The sequence below is a fragment of the Gavia stellata genome, unplaced genomic scaffold (assembly GCF_030936135.1).
Source record: "Gavia stellata isolate bGavSte3 unplaced genomic scaffold, bGavSte3.hap2 HAP2_SCAFFOLD_1206, whole genome shotgun sequence".
NCBI lineage: Eukaryota > Metazoa > Chordata > Aves > Gaviiformes > Gaviidae > Gavia > Gavia stellata.
This window is the reverse complement of record NW_026776345.1, coordinates 1-19,937: the sequence shown is the minus strand read 5'-3', so window position 1 is coordinate 19,937 and position 19,937 is coordinate 1. Positions and strand designations below refer to the sequence as shown.

Here is a 19,937-nt window from a genome sequence, read left to right as displayed (position 1 = left end):
GGGTTGGGGACAGGACGGCAGCGCGGGTTGGGGACAAGGATGGCAGCGGGGTTGGGGATGGGGACAGCAGCGGGGTTGGGGACAGGATGGCTGTGGGGTTGGGGATGGGGACAGCAGCGGGTTGGGGATGGGGACAGGGACGGCAGCAGGGTTGGGGACAGGACGGCTGTGGGGTTGGGGATGGGGACAGCAGTGGGGTTGGGATGGGGACAGCAGTGGGGTTGGGGACAGGACGGCAGCGGGGTTGGGGACAAGGATGGCAGCGGGGTTGGGACAGGATGGCTGTGGGGGTTGGGGACGGGGACAGCCGTGAGGTTGGGGATGGGACGGCCACGGGGTTGAGGACGGGACGGCCGTGGGGTTGGGGACAGGGGACGGCAGCGGGATTGGGGACGGGGACAGGGACGGCAGTAGGTTTGGGGACAGGACGGCCGTGGGGTTGGGGACAGGACGGCAGCGGGGGTTGGGGACGGGGGACGGCTGTGGGGGTTGGGGGATGGGGACAGCCGTGGGGTTGGGGACGGGGACGGCTGTGGGGTTGGGGACAGGGACAGCCGTGGGGTTGGGGATGGGGACAGGGACAGCCGTGGGGTTGGGGACAGGACGGCCGTGGGGTTGGTGACAGGGACAGCAGTGGGGTTGGGAATGAGGACAGCAGTGGGGTTGGGGACAGGACGGCCGTGGGGTTGGGGACGGGGACGGCTGTGGGGGTTGGGTGGACAGGACGGCCGTGGGGTTGGGGACGGGGACGGCAGCGGGGCCGGGGCCACTCACTCCCGCAGCTCGTCGATGGTTTTCTGCCGCTCGTTGACCTCGTCCCGCAGCCGCGCCAACTGCTTGTGCTGCGCCTCGCGCTGGCTCTCCAGCTGCAGCTCCAGCGCCTTCTGCACCCACCGCCCTCAGCCCGGGCACGGCACCCCGCACCCCAACACCCCCGGGGGACCCCAACACCCCCCGGGGACCCCCAGCGCCCCCCAGCACCCCCCAGGGACCCCAACAGCTCCTGGGGACCCCCAGCGCCCCCCCAGCACCCCCCGCACCCCAATATCCGCCGGGGACCCCAACGCCTCCCGGGGATCCCTGGCACCCCCAATCACCCTCCAGGGACCCCAATGCCCCCCGGGGACCCCAACACCCCCCGGGGACCCCCAGCGCCCCCTCAGCACCCCCTGCACCCCAACACCCCCCGGGGACCCCAACTCCCCCTGGGGACCCCCAGCACTCCCCAGCACCCCCCGTACCCCAATATCCGCTGGGGACCCCCAATCACCCCCAGGACCCCAACGGCCCCTGGGGACCCCCAGCACCCCCCAGCACCCCCCACACCCCAACACCCCTCGGGGACCCCCAGCGCCCCCCAGCACCCCCCAGGGACCCCAACAGCTCCTGGGGACCCCCAGCGCCCCCCAGCACCCCCCGCACCCCAATATCCGCCGGGGACCCCAACGCCTCCCGGGGATCCCTGGCACCCCCAATCACCCTCCAGGGACCCCAATGCCCCCCGGGGACCCCAACACCCCCCCTGGGGACCCCCAGCGCCCCCCAGCACCCCCTGCACCCCAACACCCCCCGGGGACCCCAACTCCCCCTGGGGACCCCCAGCACTCCCCAGCACCCCCCCGTACCCCAATATCCACTGGGGACCCCAATCACCCCCAGGACCCCAACGGCCCCTGGGGACCCCCAGCACCCCCCAGCACCCCCCACACCCCAACACCCCTCGGGGACCCCTAGCGGTCCCCAGCACCCCCGGGGACCCCAACAGCTCCTGGGGACCCCCAGCGCCCCCCAGCACCCCCCGCACCCCAATATCCGCTGGGGACCCCAACGCCTCCTGGGGATCCCTGGCACCCCCAATCACCCTCCAGGGACCCCAATGCCCCCCGGGGACCCCAACACGCCCCGGGGACCCCCAGCGCCCCCCAGCACCCCCCCGCACCCCAATGCCCCCCAGGGATCCCAACGCCTCCCGGTGACCCCCAGCGCCCCCCAGCACCCCCCGTACCCCAACACCCGCTGGGGACCCCAATGCCTCTCAGGGACCCCCGGCACCCCCAAGACCCCAATGTCCCCTGGGGACCCCCAGTGGCCCCCTGGGACCCCAACACCTCCTGGGGACCCCCACCACGCCCCAACCTCCCCAGCACCCCCCAGCACGCCCCAGATCCCCAGCATCACCCAGCACCCTCCAGCCTCCCCAGCACCCCAAGGACCCCCACCCCACCTCTAGGACCCCCCCACACACCCTAAGGACCCCCAACTGGCCCTCCCCTGCGCCCCTGCACCCCTCAGGGACCCTGGACTCCCAGGGGTGCCCTGCCCCACCCCCCCCAGCACCCTCTCACCTTGACCTCGTCGGTGTCCTGGGTCGCATCCTGCTCCCGCTCCTTCCGCGCCACCCCCTGCGCCGTCTCTGCGGGGCCGGAGCTCGCGTTGGGGGGACGAACCAGGGACCCCCCCCCCCCCCGGCCCCCCAAATCCCACTGTGACCCCCCGGGCCCCTGAGCCCCTCCAGCCCTCCGGCCATGCCCTCCCAGCCCCCCAAGCCCCCCCTATGCCCCCCAGCCCCAAACCCTGCCATGCCCCCAGCGCCCTGACCCCCTCCATGCCCTCCCAGCACCCGGACCCCCCACCGTGACCCCCTCAGCCCCCCCAGCCCCCCCCAGCCCCCCCAGGCCATGCCCTCCCAGAGCCCAAGCCCCCTCCATGCCCCCCGGCCCCCCAAGCCGCCCCGGTACCCCCCAGCCACTCCATACTCCCCAGCCCCCCAAGTTCAGCTGGACCCTCACCCCCCAAGTCCCCCAAGTCCCCCAAGCCCCTCCATGCCCCCCGAGCCCCCCCGAGCCCCCCCAGCCCGCCGCACCCTGGGCCTGCAGCCGCGCCAGCTCCTCGCTCAGGGCATCGTAGGACTCCTCCAGGTGCCGCTTCTTCAGCTCCACCGTCTGCATGTACTCCGTCAGCGAGCGGATCTTCGCCTCGTGCTGCGGGACCAGCCTCAGCCACCGCCCCCCGGCTGGGGGCACACGGCCACCGCCCCCCGCCACCCCCAGGGCCACCCCATCACCAAACGCTGGCGTTGCCAAACCCTGGGGCCACCAAACCCTGGGGCTACCAAACCCTGGGGCTACCAAAACCTGGGGTCACCAAACCCCAGGGCCACCAAACCTCAGGGCCACCAAACCTCAGGGTCACCAAACCGTGGGGCCACCAAACCCTGGGGCCACCAAAACTCGGAGCCACCTAACCTCAGGGTCAACAAACCCTGGGGCTACCAAACACTGGGGTCACCAAGGCTCAGAGTCACCAAACCCTGGGGCCACCAAAGCCCAGAGTCACCAAACCCCAGGGTCACTAAACCACGGGGTCACCAAACCCTGGGGCCACCAAACCCTGGGGGCACGAAACCTCGGGGACACTAAACCTCAGGGTCACCAAATCCTCGGGCCACCAAACCCCAGGGCTACCAAACCTCAGGGACACCAAACTGCTGGGCCACCAAACCCTTGGGCTACCAAAGCTCGGGGCCACCAAACCCCAGGGTCACCAAACCCTGGGGCCACCAAACTCTGGGGCCACCAAACCCCAGGGCCACCAAACCTCAGGGTCACCAAACCTCAGGGTCATCAAACTGCGGGGCCACCAAACCCTGGGGCCACCAAACCGCGGGGCCACCAAAACTTGGAGCCACCAAACCTCAGGGTCACCAAACCCTGGGGCCACCAAAGCCCAGAGTCACCCCAGGGCCACCAAACCCTGGGGCTACGAAACCCTGGGGCCACCAAAGCCCAGAGTCACCAGACCCTGGAGTCACCAAACCCTGGGGCCACCAATGCTCAGGATCACCAAACCCTGGGGCCACCAAACCCTGGGGTCACCAAAGCTCAGGGCCACCAAACCTCAGGGCCACCAAACCCCAAGGCCACCAAACCCTGGGGCCACCGATCCCTGGCGCCACCAAACCCGAGGGCCTCTAGACCTCAGGTTCACCAAACCACAGGGCCACGTAACCATGGGGTCACCAAACCCGCCGGTCACCACGGCAGTGGTATCGCTCCCTGGAGGTGCCCGGTGGTGGCAGCCCCAGGGTGTCCCCCGTCCCCGTCCCCAGCCCACCTGAGAGATGAGGAGCTGGCAGGAGGAGAGCTCGCGCCCAGTCACCTCCATCTTGCGGTGGCACTCCACCTGCAGGTTCTCCAGCTGCCGGCACCGCTTCACCACCGACTTCACCTCCGACTTGATCTTGCTGATGTAGAGCCGAGCGACGGTGAACTCCTCCTCGATGGCCCCGCTCACCTCCACCGGCTGGGCACGGCACACGGGTCAGCACGGCACGGGCATGGCATGGCATGGCATAGCATGGCGGGGCATGGCATGGGCACGGCGTGGCATGGGCATGTGCCGCACATGGGTATGGCACAGCACGGGCGCAGCGTGCACATGGGTATGGCAAGGCACGCGGGTCAGCATGGCAAGGGCACGGGCACAGCATGGCATAGTATGGTATGGCATGGGTATGGCGCGGCATGAGTATGGCACACACGTGGGTAGGGCGTGGCATGGGCATGGGCATGGCATGGCATGGCACAGCAGAGTATGGCTCAGCGTGGCTATAGCACGGCATGGGCATGGCACGGCGTGGCATGGGCACATACCACACATGGCTATAGCATGGCATGGGTACGGCATGCATGTGGGTACGGCACGGCATGCAGGTCAGCACAGCACAGGCATGGCAGGGTGTGGGTATGGCACACGTATGGGTATGGCACGACATGGCATGCACATGGCATAGGCACAGCACACACGTGGGTATGGCACGGCGCACAGGTCAGCACGGCACAGCAGCATGGCACAGCACAGGTATGGCACACACGTGGGTGTGACGTGGCATGGGCACTGCAGATGCACGGCATGGCATGGGCATGGTGTGGCATGGGCATGGCACGCAGATGGGCATGTGTGGCATGCGCATGGCACACACATGGGTATGGCACGGCAGGGGCACGGAACGCCACGCGTATGAATACAGCATGGTGTGGGTACAGCGCGGCACTGGAGTGGCACACACATGGGTATGGCACACCGTGGGTACGGCAGGGGCACATCATGCACGTGGGTACCGTGGGCACAGCATGGCATAGGCATGTCATGGACACAGCACAGTGTGGCATGGCACAGGCACAGCATGGAATGGGCACGACACACATGGGTATGGCACGGAACAGGCGAGGTAAGGGCATGGCATGGGCACGGCATGGCATGGGCACATCCCGCACATGGGGCCAGCATGGTGTGGCACAGCACAGGCACAGCATGTCACGGGCATGTCACGCACATGGGTACAGCATGGCACGGCGCAGGTAAAGCATGGCACAGGCACATCCCACCCATGGGTGCAGCCTGGCACGGCACGGCATGGGCACAACATGCACCCATGGGCGCAGCCTGGCACGGCACGAGCACAGCATGCATGAATGGGTGCAGCCTGGCATGGCATGGCATGGGCACAGCATGCACCCATGGGCGCAGCCTGGCACGGCACGAGCACAGCATGCATGAATGGGTGCAGCCTGGCATGGCATGGCATGGGCACAGCATGCACCCATGGGCGCAGCCTGGCATGGCACGGGCACAGCATGCATGAACGGGTGCAGCCTGGCATGGCACGGCACGGGCGCAGCATGCACCCATGGGCGCAGCCTGGCAGGGGTGCCCCCCCTCACCAGCTTGATCTCGCCGTTGCCCACGATGAGGCTGAACTCGCTCAGGTCCTTCATCAGCCCGTTGAGCACCTCGGCCGCCCGCTTGCGCTGCTGCCCCCCGAGCTCCCGCACCCGCTGCAGCTCCGTCTCCAGCGACAGCGTCGTCGCCTGCGGGCACGGCACGGCCTGGCACCACGACACCCCACCTCGACACCCCCAGCACCCCCCTGGCACCCCCCACCCTGACACCCCCTGCCCTGGCATCCCCGGCACCCCCAGCACCCCCCTACCCTGGCACCCCTGGCATCCCCCGGCACCCTGTGCCGTGGCACCCCCAGCACCCCCCCAGCACCCCCCGCCCCAGCACCCCCTCCCTGACACCCCAAGATCCCACCCGCTCCACCCATAGGGTGCTGCTCTTGGTCCCCCCGGAGCGCCCAGTCTGGCACCCCAGTTTAAAGGGAGAGTCTCCCAGTTTGTGGTCTGGTTTGGGGGGGTTTGTCCCTCTTTGGGGTCTGGTTTTGGGGGGGTTCCCCCTCTTTGGGGTTGGGTTTGAGGGGTGTGTGGGAGGGTCCCCCTCTTTGGGGTCTAGTTTGGGGGGGTTCCCCCTCTTTGGGGGCTGGTTTGGGGTTTAGTGGGCTCCCAGGTCTGAGCTTCTGTTTCAGGGGATCCCTGGCCCAGAGCATCCCAGTTTGGGTCTGGGAGTCCCAGTTTGGACCTGGGGGACCGGGCTCTGGAGGTTTCTGGTTCAGCAGATGGGGGTCCCAGTTTGGGTCTGGTTTGAACCTGGGGGTCCCATCTGTGGGATCCCAGTGTGGTCCTGGGGCCCTGGTGTGGGGGTCCCAGTTTGGAGGGACCCCAGTTGGGGTGCTGATGGGGGTCCCAGCTGGTTCCTGGTCTGGGTCCCATTTGCCAGTCAAGGTTCCCAGTGAGGCCCCAGTGGGACACTGAAGGTCACCAGTAGGTTTCCCAGTGGGGTTCCCAGTTGAGAAGCCACTTTGGGGATCCAGTAGAGATCCCAGTTGGGTGCCCATGGGGGTTCCCAGTAGGGCCCTAGTGGGGTTCCCAGTTGAGGAACCAGTTTGGCAAGCCCAGTGGGGTCTAGTGGGGACGCCAGTAGAGATCCCAGTTGGGCCCAGTAGAGATCCCAGTTGGGCTGGCAATTGGGGTTCCCAATAAGGTCCCAGTGGGGGCTCCCAGTAGAGATCCCAGTTGGGTGCCCATGGGGGTTCCCAGTAGGGTCGTAGTGGGGTTCCCAGTTGAGGAGCCACTTTGAGGTTCCCAGTGAGGTCTAGTGGGGCTCCCAGTAGGGATCCCAGTTGGGTGCCCATGGGGATTCCCAGTAGGGTCGTAGTGGGGTTCCCAGTTGAGGAGCCACTTTGGGGTTCCCAGTGAGGTCTAGTGGGGCTCCCAGTTGGGATCCCAGTTGGGTGCCCATGGGGATTCCCAGTAGGGTCGTAGTGGGGTTCCCAGTTGAGGAGCCACTTTGAGGTTCCCAGTGAGGTCTAGTGGGGCTCCCAGTAGGGATCCCAGTTGGGTGCCCATGGGGATTCCCAGTAGGGTCGTAGTGGGGTTCCCAGTTGAGGAGCCACTTTGGGGTTCCCAGTGAGGTCTAGTGGGGCTCCCAGTTGGGATCCCAGTTGGGTGCCCATGGGGATTCCCAGTAGGGTCGTAGTGGGGTTCCCAGTTGAGGAGCCACTTTGAGGTTCCCAGTGAGGTCTAGTGGGGCTCCCAGTAGGGATCCCAGTTGGGTGCCCATGGGGGTTCCCAGTAGGGTCGTAGTGGGGTTCCCAGTTGGGTGCCTGCCGGGGATCGCAGCCGGGGGTCCCGGGGGGGTCACCTCGGTGCGGGCCAGCTCGTCGGCCAGCCGGCGGTTGTGGCGGCCGGTGTCCTCGGCCTCCTGCGCCTTGCGGTCGTAGCTGCGTGCCAGCTCCTCCAGTGCCGCCAGCACCTCGGCCACCTCGGCCCGGGCCGCCCCGTGCTCCGCACGCAGCGCCGCCAGCTCCCGCCGCGCTGTCTCCCCACCCCCCCGGGCTGCCGCCAGCACCTGGGGGGCCCAGAGGGGTCCGGGGGGTCAGGGTAGGTGTCCCAGAGGGGTCCCAAGGGGTCAGGGTGGAGGGGTCCAGGGGGGTTCCAGCAGGGTCAGGTTGGGGGGTCCCAGGGGCTCAGGGTGGAGGGGTCCAGGGGCTCAGGATGGGGGTCCAAGCGGGGTCAAGGGGGTCAGGATGGGGGTCCCAGCATAGTCCCAGGGGTCAGGGTGGGGGTCCCAGAGCACTTATGACAGGGTCGGGTTGGAGGGTGCCAGGAACTCAGGGTGGAGGGGTCTCAGGAGTCTGGGTGAGGGTCCCAGAGTCATCCCAGGGGTCAGGGTGGGGGTCCTAGAAGGGACCCAGGGGCTCAGGGTGGTGGGGTCCAGAGGAGTCCCAGGGATCCAGGGTGGTGGGATCTCAGGGTGAGGGTAAGGGTCCCAGAGGAGTCCAGGGGGTCAGGGTGGGGGTCCCATGGGTCATAGCGGGGGTCCCAGAGGAGTCCAGGGGGTCAGGGTAGGGGTCCCAGGGGTCATAGTGGGGATCCCAGAGAGGTCCCAGTGAGGTCAGGGTGGGGGTCCCAGGGGTCATAGTGGGGATCCCAGAGAGGTCCCAGTGAGGTCAGGGTGGGGGTCCCAGGGGCCAGATTGGGGTGTCCCAGGGGCTCAGGGTAGAGGGGTCCAAGTGATCAGGGTGGGGATCCCAGAGGGGTCCAAGGGGGTCCCAGGGGATCTGGGTGGGGGCCCAGAGGGACCAGTCCTGGCTCCCAGCGGGGTGAGGTTAGGGGTTCAGTCAGACGTGGGGGGACATGGGGGCTGGGGGGGGGCAGGGGTGGGCCCCTCACCTCCTCCTGCTCCAGCATCTGTTGCTTGAGCTTCTCCATGATTTGGCTCTGCTGGTTGATCTCATCGTCCTGGAGGGAGGGCGGGAGGGTCCGTGCCGGCCGGCCCCGAGGGGCTGGGGGCGGCGGGGGGGGTCTCGGGGGGGTCTCGGGGCGTCCTGGAGGCTGCCAGGAGGTCCCGGGGGTCCTGGGGTGCTGAGGGTCCTGGGGGATGCTGGGGGGACTGGGAGGTCCCCAAGGGTCCTGGGGAGTCTTGGGGGTCCTGGGGGGTCCCAGCAGGTCTAGAGGGGTCTTTGGGGGTCCCCCGGGGACGCGGGGAGGGGTCTGGGGGGGGGGGTCCCCACCTTGTCATCCAGCTGCTTGTAGAGCTTGCGGATCTCCTCCTCGTACTTGCGGCGCTCCTCGTCGGAGATGTGGATGACGATGGAGGAGCTGTTGTCGTTGAGGAGGGGGGTCTCGCCAGCGGGTCCCGTCCCCGTCCCCTCACCCGTCCCGGCCTCCGCCTCGGCCCCGCTCAGCTGCTCCGTCTCGGGTACGGCCTCCCCTGGAGACACGGCCTCAGTTTCCCCACCTTGGCGCCGAGGGGACGGGTGGGGTCCCCTCCCAGAGGCCGGGGTCCCCTCGCGGACGCTGGGGTCCCCTCCCAGATAGTGGGGTCTCCTCCTGGACACTGGAGTCCCCTCCCAGATAGTGGGGTCCCCTCCTGGACACCGGGGTCCCCTCCTGGATGCTGGGGTCCCCTCCCAGATGGTGGGGTCCCCTCCCAGATACCAGGGTCCCCTCCCGGACACTGGGGTCCCCTCCCGGAGGCCGGGGTCTTCTCCCAGATGCCGGGATCCCCTCCCAGATAGTGGGGTCCCCTCCTGGATGCTGGGGTCCCCTCCCAGATAGTGGGGTCCCCTCCCGGACACCGGCGTCCCCTCCCGGAGGCCGGGGTCCCCTCTCAGATGGCAGGGTCCCCTTCTGGACACTGGGGACCCCTCCCAAATGGCGGGGTCCCCTCCCGGACACTGGGATCCCCTCCCGGATGCTGGGGTCCCCTCTTGGATGCTGGGGTCCCCTCCCAGATAGTGGGGTCCCCTCCTGGACACTGGGGCCCCCTCCCAGATAGTGGGGTCCCCTCCTGGACACCGGGGTCCCCTCCCGGACACTGGGGTCCCCTCCCAGATGGCGGGGTCCCCTCCCGGACACTGGGGTCCCCTCCCGGAGGCCGGGGTCTTCTCCCAGATGCCGGGATCCCCTCCCAGATACCAGGGTCCCCTCCTGGATGCTGGGGTCCCCTCCCAGATAGTGGGGTCCCCTCCTGGACACCGGGGTCCCCTCCCGGAGGCCGGGGTCCTCTCCCAGATGGCGGGGTCCCCTCCCGGACACTGGGGTCCCCTCCCAGATGGTGGGGTCCCCTCCCAGACACCGGGGTCCTCTCCCAGATGCTGGGGTCCCCTCCCAGATACCAGGGTCCCCTCCTGGACACTGGGGTCCCCTCCCGGAGGCCGGGGTCCCCCCTCACCGCTCCGCCAGCGGCTCAGCTCGGCCTCCAGCTTCCCGACGGTCTCCTTCAGCGCCTTGTTCTTCTCCTTCTCCTTCTCGTACTTCTTCTTCCACTGCTCCGCCGTCAGCTCCAGGTTCACCGACGCCGTGTTCTTGATGGTCTTGGCCCTGGGGGGGGGGGCACCCCTCAACGGGGCCCTCCCCGGCTCCCCCTCCCCGGGCAGCATCCCCCGGGGCCCCCCCCCGGGGTGCCCACCGCAGGGACCCCCACCTCCGGGCCCCCCGGCCCCCCCCACTCCCCACCCGGGTTGGGGACCCCCGATGCAGCCCCCCGCCATTGGGGGGGGGTCGCGGTGGCCCGGCTGGGTGCAGGGGGTGCTGTCGTGGTGCATGGGTGCAAGGGTGCGGGTGGGGTGCAATGGGTGCTGCTGGGGTGCAGTTGGGGCGCAATGGGTGCAGTTGGGGTGCAATGGGTGCTGCTGGGGTGCATTTGGGGTGCAATGAGTGCATGGGGTGCAGTTGGGGTGCACTGGGTGCTGCTGGGGTGCATTTGGGGTGCAATGAGTGCATGGGGTGCAGTTTGGGTGCAATGGGTGCTGCTGGGGTGCATTTGGGGTGCAATGAGTGCATGGGGTGCAGTTTGGGTGCAATGGGTGCTGCTGGGGTGCAGTTGGGGTGCAATGAGTGCATGGGGGGTGGTTGGGGTGCAATGAGTGCTGCTGGGGTGCATTTGGGGTGCAATGAGTGCATGGGGTGCAGTTGGGGTGCAATGGGTGCTGCTGGGGTGCAGTTCGGGTGCAATGAGTGCATGGGGTGCAGTTTGGGTGCAATGGGTGCTGCTGGGGTGCAGTTGGGGTGCAATGAGTGCATGGGGTGCAGTTGGGGTGCAATGAGTGCTGCTGGGGTGCATTTGGGGTGCAATGAGTGCATGGGGTGTGGTTGGGGTGCAATGGGTGCTGCTGGGGTGCAGTTGGGGTGCAATGAGTGCATGGGGTGTGGTTGGGGTGCAATGAGTGCTGCTGGGGTGCAGTTGGGGTGCAATGAGTGCATGGGGTGTGGTTGGGGTGCAATGGGTGCTGCTGGGGTGCAGTTCGGGTGCAATGAGTGCATGGGGTGCAGTTGGGGTGCAATGGGTGCTGCTGGGGTGCAGTTGGGGTGCAACGGGGGCATGGGGTGCGGTTGGGGTGCAATGGGTGCTGCTGGGGTGCTGTTGGGGCACAATGGGTACTGCTGGGGTGCATTTGGGGTGCAATGAGTGCATGGGGTGCTGTTTGGGTTCAATGGGTGCTGCTGGGATGCAACTGGGGTGCAATAGGGGCATGGACTGCAGTTGGGCTGCAGTTGGGGTGCAATGGGTGCTTGGGGTGCTGTTTGGGTGCAACTGGGGTGCAAAGGGTGCATAGGGTGCTGTTGGGGTGCAGCTGGGGTTTAGTTGGGGTGCAGTTGGGGTGCAATGGGTGCATAGGGTGCAGTTGGGGTGCATGGGGTGCTCTTGGGGTGCAGTTGAGGTGCATGGGTGCATGGAGTGCAGTTGGGGTGCAATGGGTGCATGGGGTGCTGTTGGGGTGCAATTGGGGTGCAATAGGTGCATAGGGGTACCGTTGTGGTGCAGTTGGGGTGCAATGGGTGCATAGGGTGCTGTTGGGGTAAATTTAGGGTGCAAAGAGTGCATGGGATACAGCTGGGATGAAGTTGGGGTGCAAAGGGTGCCTGGGGTGCAGTTAGGGTGCAATGGGTGCATAGGGTGCTGTTGAGGTGCAGCTGGGGTGCAAAGGGTGCATAGGGTGCTGTTGGGGTGCAGCTGGGGTTTAGTTGGGGTGCAGTTGGGGTGCAATGGGTGCATAGGGTGCTGTTGGGGTGCAATTGGGGTGCAAAGGGTGCATAGGGTGCTGTTGGGATGCAGCTGGGGTGCTGTTGGGGTGCAATGGATGCATAGGGTGCAGTTGGGGTGCAGTAACGGTGCAATGGGTACGTGGGGTGCAGTTGGGGTGCAATGGGTGCAGAGGGTGCTGTTGGGGCGCAATTGGGGTGCAATGGGTGTGTAGGGTGCTGTTGGGGTGCAATTGGGGTGCTCTTGGGGTGCAGTGGGGACCCAACGGGTGCACGGGGTGCGGTTGGGGCGCAGCTGAGGTGCAGAGGGGTGCAGAGGCACCCCAACTCCCCCGGCCCCCTCCCCACCTCTGCCCGAACATGAGGGTGGACTTGGTCTCGGCGTCGTTGTAGCTGGAGGGGGAGCAGCAGATGAACATGGTGGTGCGGCAGTTCCCCCCCAGCGAGTCCTGCAGGATCCGCGTCATCTTGCTGTCCCGGTAGGGCACGTAGGCCTTCTGCGGGGGGGGGCACGGGGCTCAGAGGGGCCCCCCCAGCCCCAGGGTCCCTGGGGTGGAGCAGGCGGGCGGGGGGCTGGCGGGGGGGGACGCGCGGGCTCTCACCGTGCCCTCGGCCAGGGCTGAGATGACATTGCCCAGCGCCGACAGTGACTTGTTGATGTTCTTGGCCTCATCCAGCACGGCCCCCTCAGCCCCCGTCTTGCTGACCTGTGGGGCCGGGCAGCTCAGAGACCCCCCCGGGGGCCACCCATACCCCAGGGACCCCCACCCCAGGGACATCCCCAAGACCCCCAAACCCAAGGATGCCACCAGCCAGTAGACCCTCAGAGACCCCCACTCCAGACACCCTTCATCCAAAGACCCCCACCCCAGCCTGAAGACCCCTAACCCCAATGTCCCACAGCCAATGGACCTCCCCAAGGCCCCCACCCTCCCAATGTCCCCCTTGGGGACATCCTCTACCCAAAGTCCCCCAGAGAGCCCCCCAATCCCACAGACCCCAGCCCAGGGCCCCCCAAAGACCCTCACCCCAGACCCCTAACCCCAATGTCCCACAGCCCACAGCCCACCCCAAGGCCCCCACCCTCCCAATGTCCCCCTTGGGGACATCCTCTACCCAAAGTCCCCCAGAGACCCTGCCCAATCCCACAGACCCCAGCCCAGGGCCCCCCAAAGACCCCCACCCCAGACCCCTAACCCCAATGTCCCACAGCCCATGGACCTCCTCAAGGCCCCCACCCTCCCAACGTCCTCCTTGGGGACATCCTCCATGCAAAGTCCCCCAGAGACGCCCCCCCAATCCCACAGACCCCAGCCCAGGGCCCCCCAGAGACCCCCACCCAGCACCTCCCCAGCCCAAGCCCCCCCCCCCAGGGTCCCTCAGAGCCGGGGTCCCCCCGACCTTCTCGCTCCCGGCCAGGTCGACCAGGTAGAGCTTCCCGCTGAGCTTCTGCTCCGTCTCCACGTTCTCCTGCTTGATGTTGATGAGGAAGATGCTGTGGCTGCGGGAGCTGTGCTCGTTCATGTCTGTGGGCACGGGGAGAAGCTGCACACCCACGCCTCCGGCCGCCGGGGACCCCCGCGGGACCCCCGCAGCACCCCACAATGCCCCAGAGACCCCACGGTGCCCCAGGGGTCCCCCACTGCTCTCCAGGGACCCCACAATGCCCCAGTGAGCCCATGATGGCCCAGGGAACCCCACGGTGCCCCAATGACCTCTACAGCACCCCAAGGTCCCTATAGCACCCCAGGACCCCCACAATACCCCAGGGATCCCCATGGCACCCCAATGTCCTCTGCAGCACCCCAGGGACCCCCCAATGCCCTAGAGACCCCCATGGTGCCCCAATGACTCCTACAGCACCCCACACACCCCCACAGTGCCCCAGGTCCCCCCCAGCACCCCAGGGATCCCCATGGCACCCCAATGACTCCTACAGCACCCCAGAGACCCAACAGCACCCCAGGGACCCCCACAATACCTCAGGGAACCCCATGGTGCCCCAATGACCTCTACAGCACTCCAGAGACCCTACAGCACCCCAGGGAACCCCACAGTGCCCCAGGTCTCCCCCAGCACCCCAGGGATCCCCATGGTGCCCCAATGACCTCTGCAGCACCCCAGGGACCCCCCAATGCCCCAGAGACCCCCATGACACCCCAATGACTCCTACAGCACCCCAGGGACCCCCACAGTGCCCCAGAGACCCCCCAGCACCCCAGGGACCCCCATGGTACCCCAATGACCCCTACAGCACCCCAGGGAGCCCCATGGTGCCCCGGAACCACCCAGCACCCCAGACACTCCACAGTACCCTGCACAGGGGGGATGGGCACCCCATAGCCCCCCGCCCCGTGCCCCCCGTCACCCAGCCCCCCGTGTCCCCATGTCCCCAGGGTGCTCACTGGTGACAGCCACGTGCCGGTTGGATTTCCCCTCATCGATCACGTCCAGGATCTCCTCGGGGCTGGAGACAAAGCGCTCGGTGCAACCCTGGGGGTGCAGGGTGGGGGGGGTGAGCTTGGGGGGTCTGCCCCAGCCCCCACTCCAGGGGTGCCCCGTGGGGTCCCCCACCCAAGGGACCCCCTGAGCCGCTCCTCACCTTGACGTAGGGAACCCGGTTCTTGTCCTCGTGCACCGACAGGTTGGTCTTGGTCACTGGGGGGGGACACGGGGTGAGGGGGCTGGGGGGTGGTGACCCACCAACATGCCCTAGGAGCTCCCAGTACCCACCCAGTGCCTCCCAGTGCTCCCCCATACCCTTCCACTGACTCCCAGGGCTCCCCAGTACCCACCCAGTGCCTCCCAGTGCTCCCCCATACCCTTCCACTGACTCCCAGGGCTCCCCAGTACCCAACCCAGTGCCTCCCAGTGCTCCCCCATACCCTTCCACTGACTCCCAGGGCTCCCCAGTACCCACCCAGTGCCTCCCAGTGCTCCCCCATACCCTTCCACTGACTCCCAGGGCTCCCCAGTACCCACCCAGTGCCTCCCAGTGCTCCCCCATACCCTTCCACTGACTCCCAGGGCTCCCCAGTACCCACCCAGTGCCTCCCAGTGCTCCCCCATACCCTTCCACTGACTCCCAGGGCTCCCCAGTACCCACCCAGTGCCTCCCAGTGCTCCCCCATACCCTTCCACTGACTCCCAGGGCTCCCCAGTACCCACCCAGTGCCTCCCAGTGCTCCCCCATACCCTTCCACTGACTCCCAGGGTTCCCCAGTACCCACCCAGTGCCTCCCAGTGCTCCCCCATACCCTTCCACCGACTCCCAGGGTTCCCCAGTACCCACCCAGTGCCTCCCAGTGCTCCCCAGTGCCTCCAAGCTTCTCAGTGGCCCCAATGCACCCCAATACCCACCCACTATCTCCCAGTGCCCCCCCACTCACTGTCCAGCAGGTCCCGAATCTTGTCCAGATAAATTTCAAAGTAAGAAACCTGGTAGGAGGGAATTGGGGGTGTCAGGGTGTGTGTGGGGGTCAGGACCCGACCTCCCAGTGCTCCCAGTGCTCCCAGTGCTCCCAGTCCCCACCTTGATGTGGAACTCGAGGTTCTCGTCCATGGAGTAGATGTGGTTGAAGATGTCCTGGGCAATGCGCGGGATGATGCCCATCTGCTGGGGGTCGTGCAGCTTCCCCTGGGGGGGGGTAGGAGGGGTGATGAGCACCCAGGGGGGTGCCAGGGCCCAGGGGGTGCTGAGCCCCCCCCCCCCGAAGCCCCCCCCGACCCCCTCACCTCCATGGTGTGGGTCTTGCCTGATGACGTCTGCCCGTAGGCGAAGATGGTGCCGTTGTACCCGGCCAGCACGTCTGTGGGGAGGGGTGAGGGTGGGCGGGGGCCCCTCAGGGACCCCCAGGAACCCCCGAGGACTCCCAGGACCCTCAGGGACCTCATAGCCCCCCTAAACCCCGAGGGACGCCCCTGAGACCCCAAGGGCTCCCTGAGTCCCGCCCCCCCTGGAGGTCAGATCACCCCCAGGACCCCCAGCGATGCCCAAGGACCCCTGAGACACCCCAAAAGACCTCACCGATACCCCCCAGAGCCCCTGGAGATTGCAGAGCCCCCCCAAAGTCCTGCAGAGACCCCAAGACCTGCTGGACACCCCCAAGGACCCCCTGTGCATCTCCCCCTGCCAGCGCCACCCCCAACCCCACCCCTGACACCTCCCACCCCCCCCCCAATGTCCCCATGGATCTGGGTGTCCTTGGAGGAGGGTCCCCCGGCTAGGACCCCCTCGGGCGCCCCCAGGGCCCCCCAAATCCCCGGCCCTCACCCTTGACGATCTGCATGGCACAGGCGTGGTAGACCTGCTCCTGGGTGGTGTTGGGGGGGAAGACGCGGTCAAAGACATAGGGCTTGCCCTGGGGGGGGGACGTGGGGGTCAGTGGCCAGGAGAGACCCCCCACAAGGTGCTGGGGGCTGTGCCGGCCTCAGGGGTCCCCTTGCGGGGGGACCAGTAAGTTCCAGCGAATCCCAGTAAGGGAGGCGGGAGGTTGCAGGGGGCCTCTCACACAGCCCCGATCCCTTCATACCCCCTGTCCCCCCAAATCCCATGGCCCCCCCCAATACACCCATGTCCCCCCCGACTTCCCCCTGTACCCCCAGCCCCCCTTTCGCTGCCACCCCCTACACCCCCCATGGGCTCCCTCTCAGACCCCCATCCCCCCATATACATCCTCAGACACCCCCCCCCCATATAAGCTCCCCCCATAAAGCCCAAGCCCCCCACCGAGCACCTGAGGCTCCCCCATGTACCCCATTACACTCCCAGCCCCCAGGCCCCCCCAGGCCCCCATAATCCCCTCAGCCCCTTAGGCCCACACCTCCCCTAGCCCCCCATTTACCACCCCCTATACCCCAGAACCCCATATATGCCCCATACACTCCCACGTACTCCAGACCCTATACACCCCCCCCAGCCCCCCAATATCCACATACGCCCCAGATCCCCAATACACTCCCCACACCCCCCCCATGGACTTCACACATATACCCCCATATACCCTCAGACCCCCATATACCCTCCTAGACCCCCCGACTCCCCGTACAGCCCCATATACTCCCCGTACAGCCCCATAGGCTCACAGGCTCGCCATACAGCTCCATACACCCCCATAGACTCTCAGCCCCCCCATAGGTCCCCATAGGCCCCCAATCTCCCCATACACCCCCATAGACCCCTCAGCCCCTCCGTACACCCCCTTAGACCCCCAGATCTCCCATACAGTCCCATAGACCCCCATAGACGCCCATAGACACCTCACCTCCCCATAGAGCCCCATAGATCGCCAACCCCCCATACAGCCCCATACACCCCCATATATCCAAGCCCCCCCCCAGACCAATAGACCCCCCAGCCCCACTATAGGCCCCCATAGGCCCCCTTAGACCCCAGCCCCCATACACTCCCCATACACCTCCACAGTCCCGCAGACTCGCCATGCACCCCCATACACCCCATAGATCACTCAACTCCCCCATAGCCCCCCCAGACCCCTCAGCCCCCCATACACCCCATAGACCCCCAGCCCCCCCATACACTCCCCATACACCTCCATAATGCCGCAGCCTCGCCACGTACCCCCCCACCCCATAGATCCCTCAACTCCCCCATAGACCCCCATAGCCCCCCCAGACCCCTCAGCCCCCCATACATCCCCATAGCCCCCAACAGACCCCTCAGCCCCCCATACACCCCATAGACCCCCAGCCCCCCCCTACACTCCCCATACACCTCCATAATGCTGCAGCCTCGCCATGCACCCCCATACACCCCATAGATCCCTCAACTCCCCCATAGACCCCCATAGCCCCCCCAGACCCCTCAGCCCCCCATACACCCCCATAGCCCCCAACAGACCCCTCAGCCCCCCATACACCCCATAGACCCCCAGCCCCCCCATACACTCCCCATACACCTCCATAATGCTGCAGCCTCGCCATGCACCCCCATACACCCCATAGATCCCTCAACTCCCCCATAGACCCCCATAGCCCCCCCAGACCCCTCAGCCCCCCATACACCCCCATAGCCCCCAACAGACCCCTCAGCCCCCCATACACCCCATAGACCCCCAGCCCCCCCATACACTCCCCATACACCTCCATAATCCCGCAGCCTCGCCATGCACCCCCCATACACCCCATAGATCCCTCAACTCCCCCATAGACCCCCATAGCCCCCCCCGACCCCTCAGCCCCCCCATACACCCCCATAGACTCCCACCTCCCCATACACCCCCATAGGCCCCAATAGACCGCTCAGCCCCCCCATAGACCCCCATACCTCCCCATAGACCCCCATAGACCCTCATAGATCCTCGTAGCCCCCCCCCAGCCCCCTCAGCCCCCCCGTACCTCCCAGCCCCCCCATAGGCTCCCACAGACCCCCATAGACACCCAGTCCCCCCAGACACCCCCACCCCGCTCCCCCCCGCCCCCCCGCGGCCGGGAGCTGTCCAGGCCCCGGTGCTGAACCGCCGCAGCCACCGCGGGGACACACGGCCACGGGGACACAGCGCCACGGGGACAGCCGGTGACACCATCCCGCCCCACACCGCCGCCCCCCCCGGCCCCCCGCAACCGCTGCAGCACGGCGCAGGCACAACCGCCCCACCGCCGACGGTCACGCACCCCCCCCCCGCACCCCCCCCCCCCACGCACAACCACCCCACGCACCCACCCCACGCACAACCACCCCACGCAGCCCCCGCTGCTCACCCTCCCCCCCCCCCCCCCGCCGCACAACCGCCCCACGCAACACCCCGCATTGCGCCGGCACAACCGCACAGCGACACACCACCACCCACGGAGCCGGCACAGCCCCCCCGCCCCGCGCCACTGCCCCCCCGGGGAACCCCGTTGCCCCCACCCCAAGGACCCCCCCCACCTTTCCCGGGCCCCCCCCACCTCAGGGCCGGGGTGCCCAGGCCGGGAGGGGCCCTCCGTGCAGGAGAACCCCCTCGTACCCGGGGGGGGGCGTTATGGGGGGGGGGGCTTATATTGGGGCGCTTGGCCGCCGTCCCTGACCCCCCCCCGCCTTCACCCCCTGACAAAGGGCCGGGCCGCAGCGGGGTTGGGGGGGGCAGGATCTGCGGCAAATCCCCCCCCACCCCGGTGCTGCCCTCGGGGCCCGATCGTGCCCCCCCCCGGGGGTCAGGGCGTCTCCGCTCATTGTAAACAACCCCCCCCCCCCCCCCGCCCCGGCACTGGGCGGACTGGGGGAGACTGGGAGTGCCGGGAACGTTAGAAAAGCAATGGGGGGGGGGGGGGGGGTAAGGGAGGGGCATGTGGAGGGGGGGCAGGGGAAACGCCCCGGGAGGGGGGCTGGGCCCATTTGGGCACCAGAGCTACCGGCCACACCCAGGGCGACCCCCCACCCCCCCCAAACAGGCTCTGCCCCCCCCCCCAGCTTACTGTCACCCCCCCCCAGGTCACCCCCCCCCCCCCCGCAGGTCCCCCCCCCCCCTCCTCCCTCCGGCTGTGCCCCCCCTCCTCCCCCCCGGCAGGTCGCCCCCTCCTCCCTCCGGCTGTGCCCCCCCCCCCGGCCCCCCCGAGCCTGGGGGGGTCCCCGTGCCCCCCCCCCGCACTCACCCCCACCACCACGCTGTCGTCGCCCTGGAAGACGGGCAGGAATTTATCCCCCCGCAGGATCTCCGCCTGGTTGAGGGGCCGGAACCGGCACAGGACCTTGATGCTGCACTCGGTGCTGGGCTCGGCCATGGCGGGGGGGGGCCGGGGGGGGCGGCGAGAAGAGGTTTGGGGGGGGGGGGCTCGGAGAGGGGGGTGCTGCTACCGGCGGGTGTGGGATGTCACCCGGGAATACGGGTGGGCCCCAGGGAGGCTGGTTACAATCTCAGGGTCAAGTGGTACCCGGGATGCGGGATGCTGCCCGGGATGCTGGGTGGTACCCGGGATGCGGGATGCTGCTCGGGATGCGGGATGCTGGGTGGTACCCGGGATGCGGGATGCTGCTCAGGATGCGGGATGCTGGGTGGTACCCAGGGATGCAGGATGCTGCTCGGGATGCTGGGTGGTACCCAGGGATGA

The 19,937-nt window shown here is 67.7% G+C and overlaps 1 protein-coding gene across 1 annotated transcript; it reads right to left on the bottom strand.

Moving 5' to 3' along the window:
- Nucleotides 1–770: 770 nt before the first annotated feature.
- LOC132320923 (kinesin heavy chain-like) lies at nucleotides 771–19,631 on the bottom strand. Its single transcript, XM_059834565.1, has 19 exons — nucleotides 19,482–19,631; nucleotides 16,162–16,249; nucleotides 15,624–15,697; nucleotides 15,421–15,525; nucleotides 15,278–15,326; nucleotides 14,491–14,546; nucleotides 14,294–14,381; nucleotides 13,290–13,414; nucleotides 12,491–12,595; nucleotides 12,237–12,385; nucleotides 10,078–10,226; nucleotides 8,915–9,114; nucleotides 8,574–8,642; nucleotides 7,543–7,749; nucleotides 5,724–5,870; nucleotides 4,114–4,302; nucleotides 2,864–2,981; nucleotides 2,346–2,413; nucleotides 771–884 (listed from the first exon to the last, which is right to left on the bottom strand). Exons 1-19 carry the CDS (start codon nucleotides 19,608–19,610, stop codon nucleotides 771–773), a joined length of 2,229 nt encoding a protein of 742 aa, XP_059690548.1. The 5' UTR covers nucleotides 19,611–19,631.
- Nucleotides 19,632–19,937: the final 306 nt, after the last annotated feature.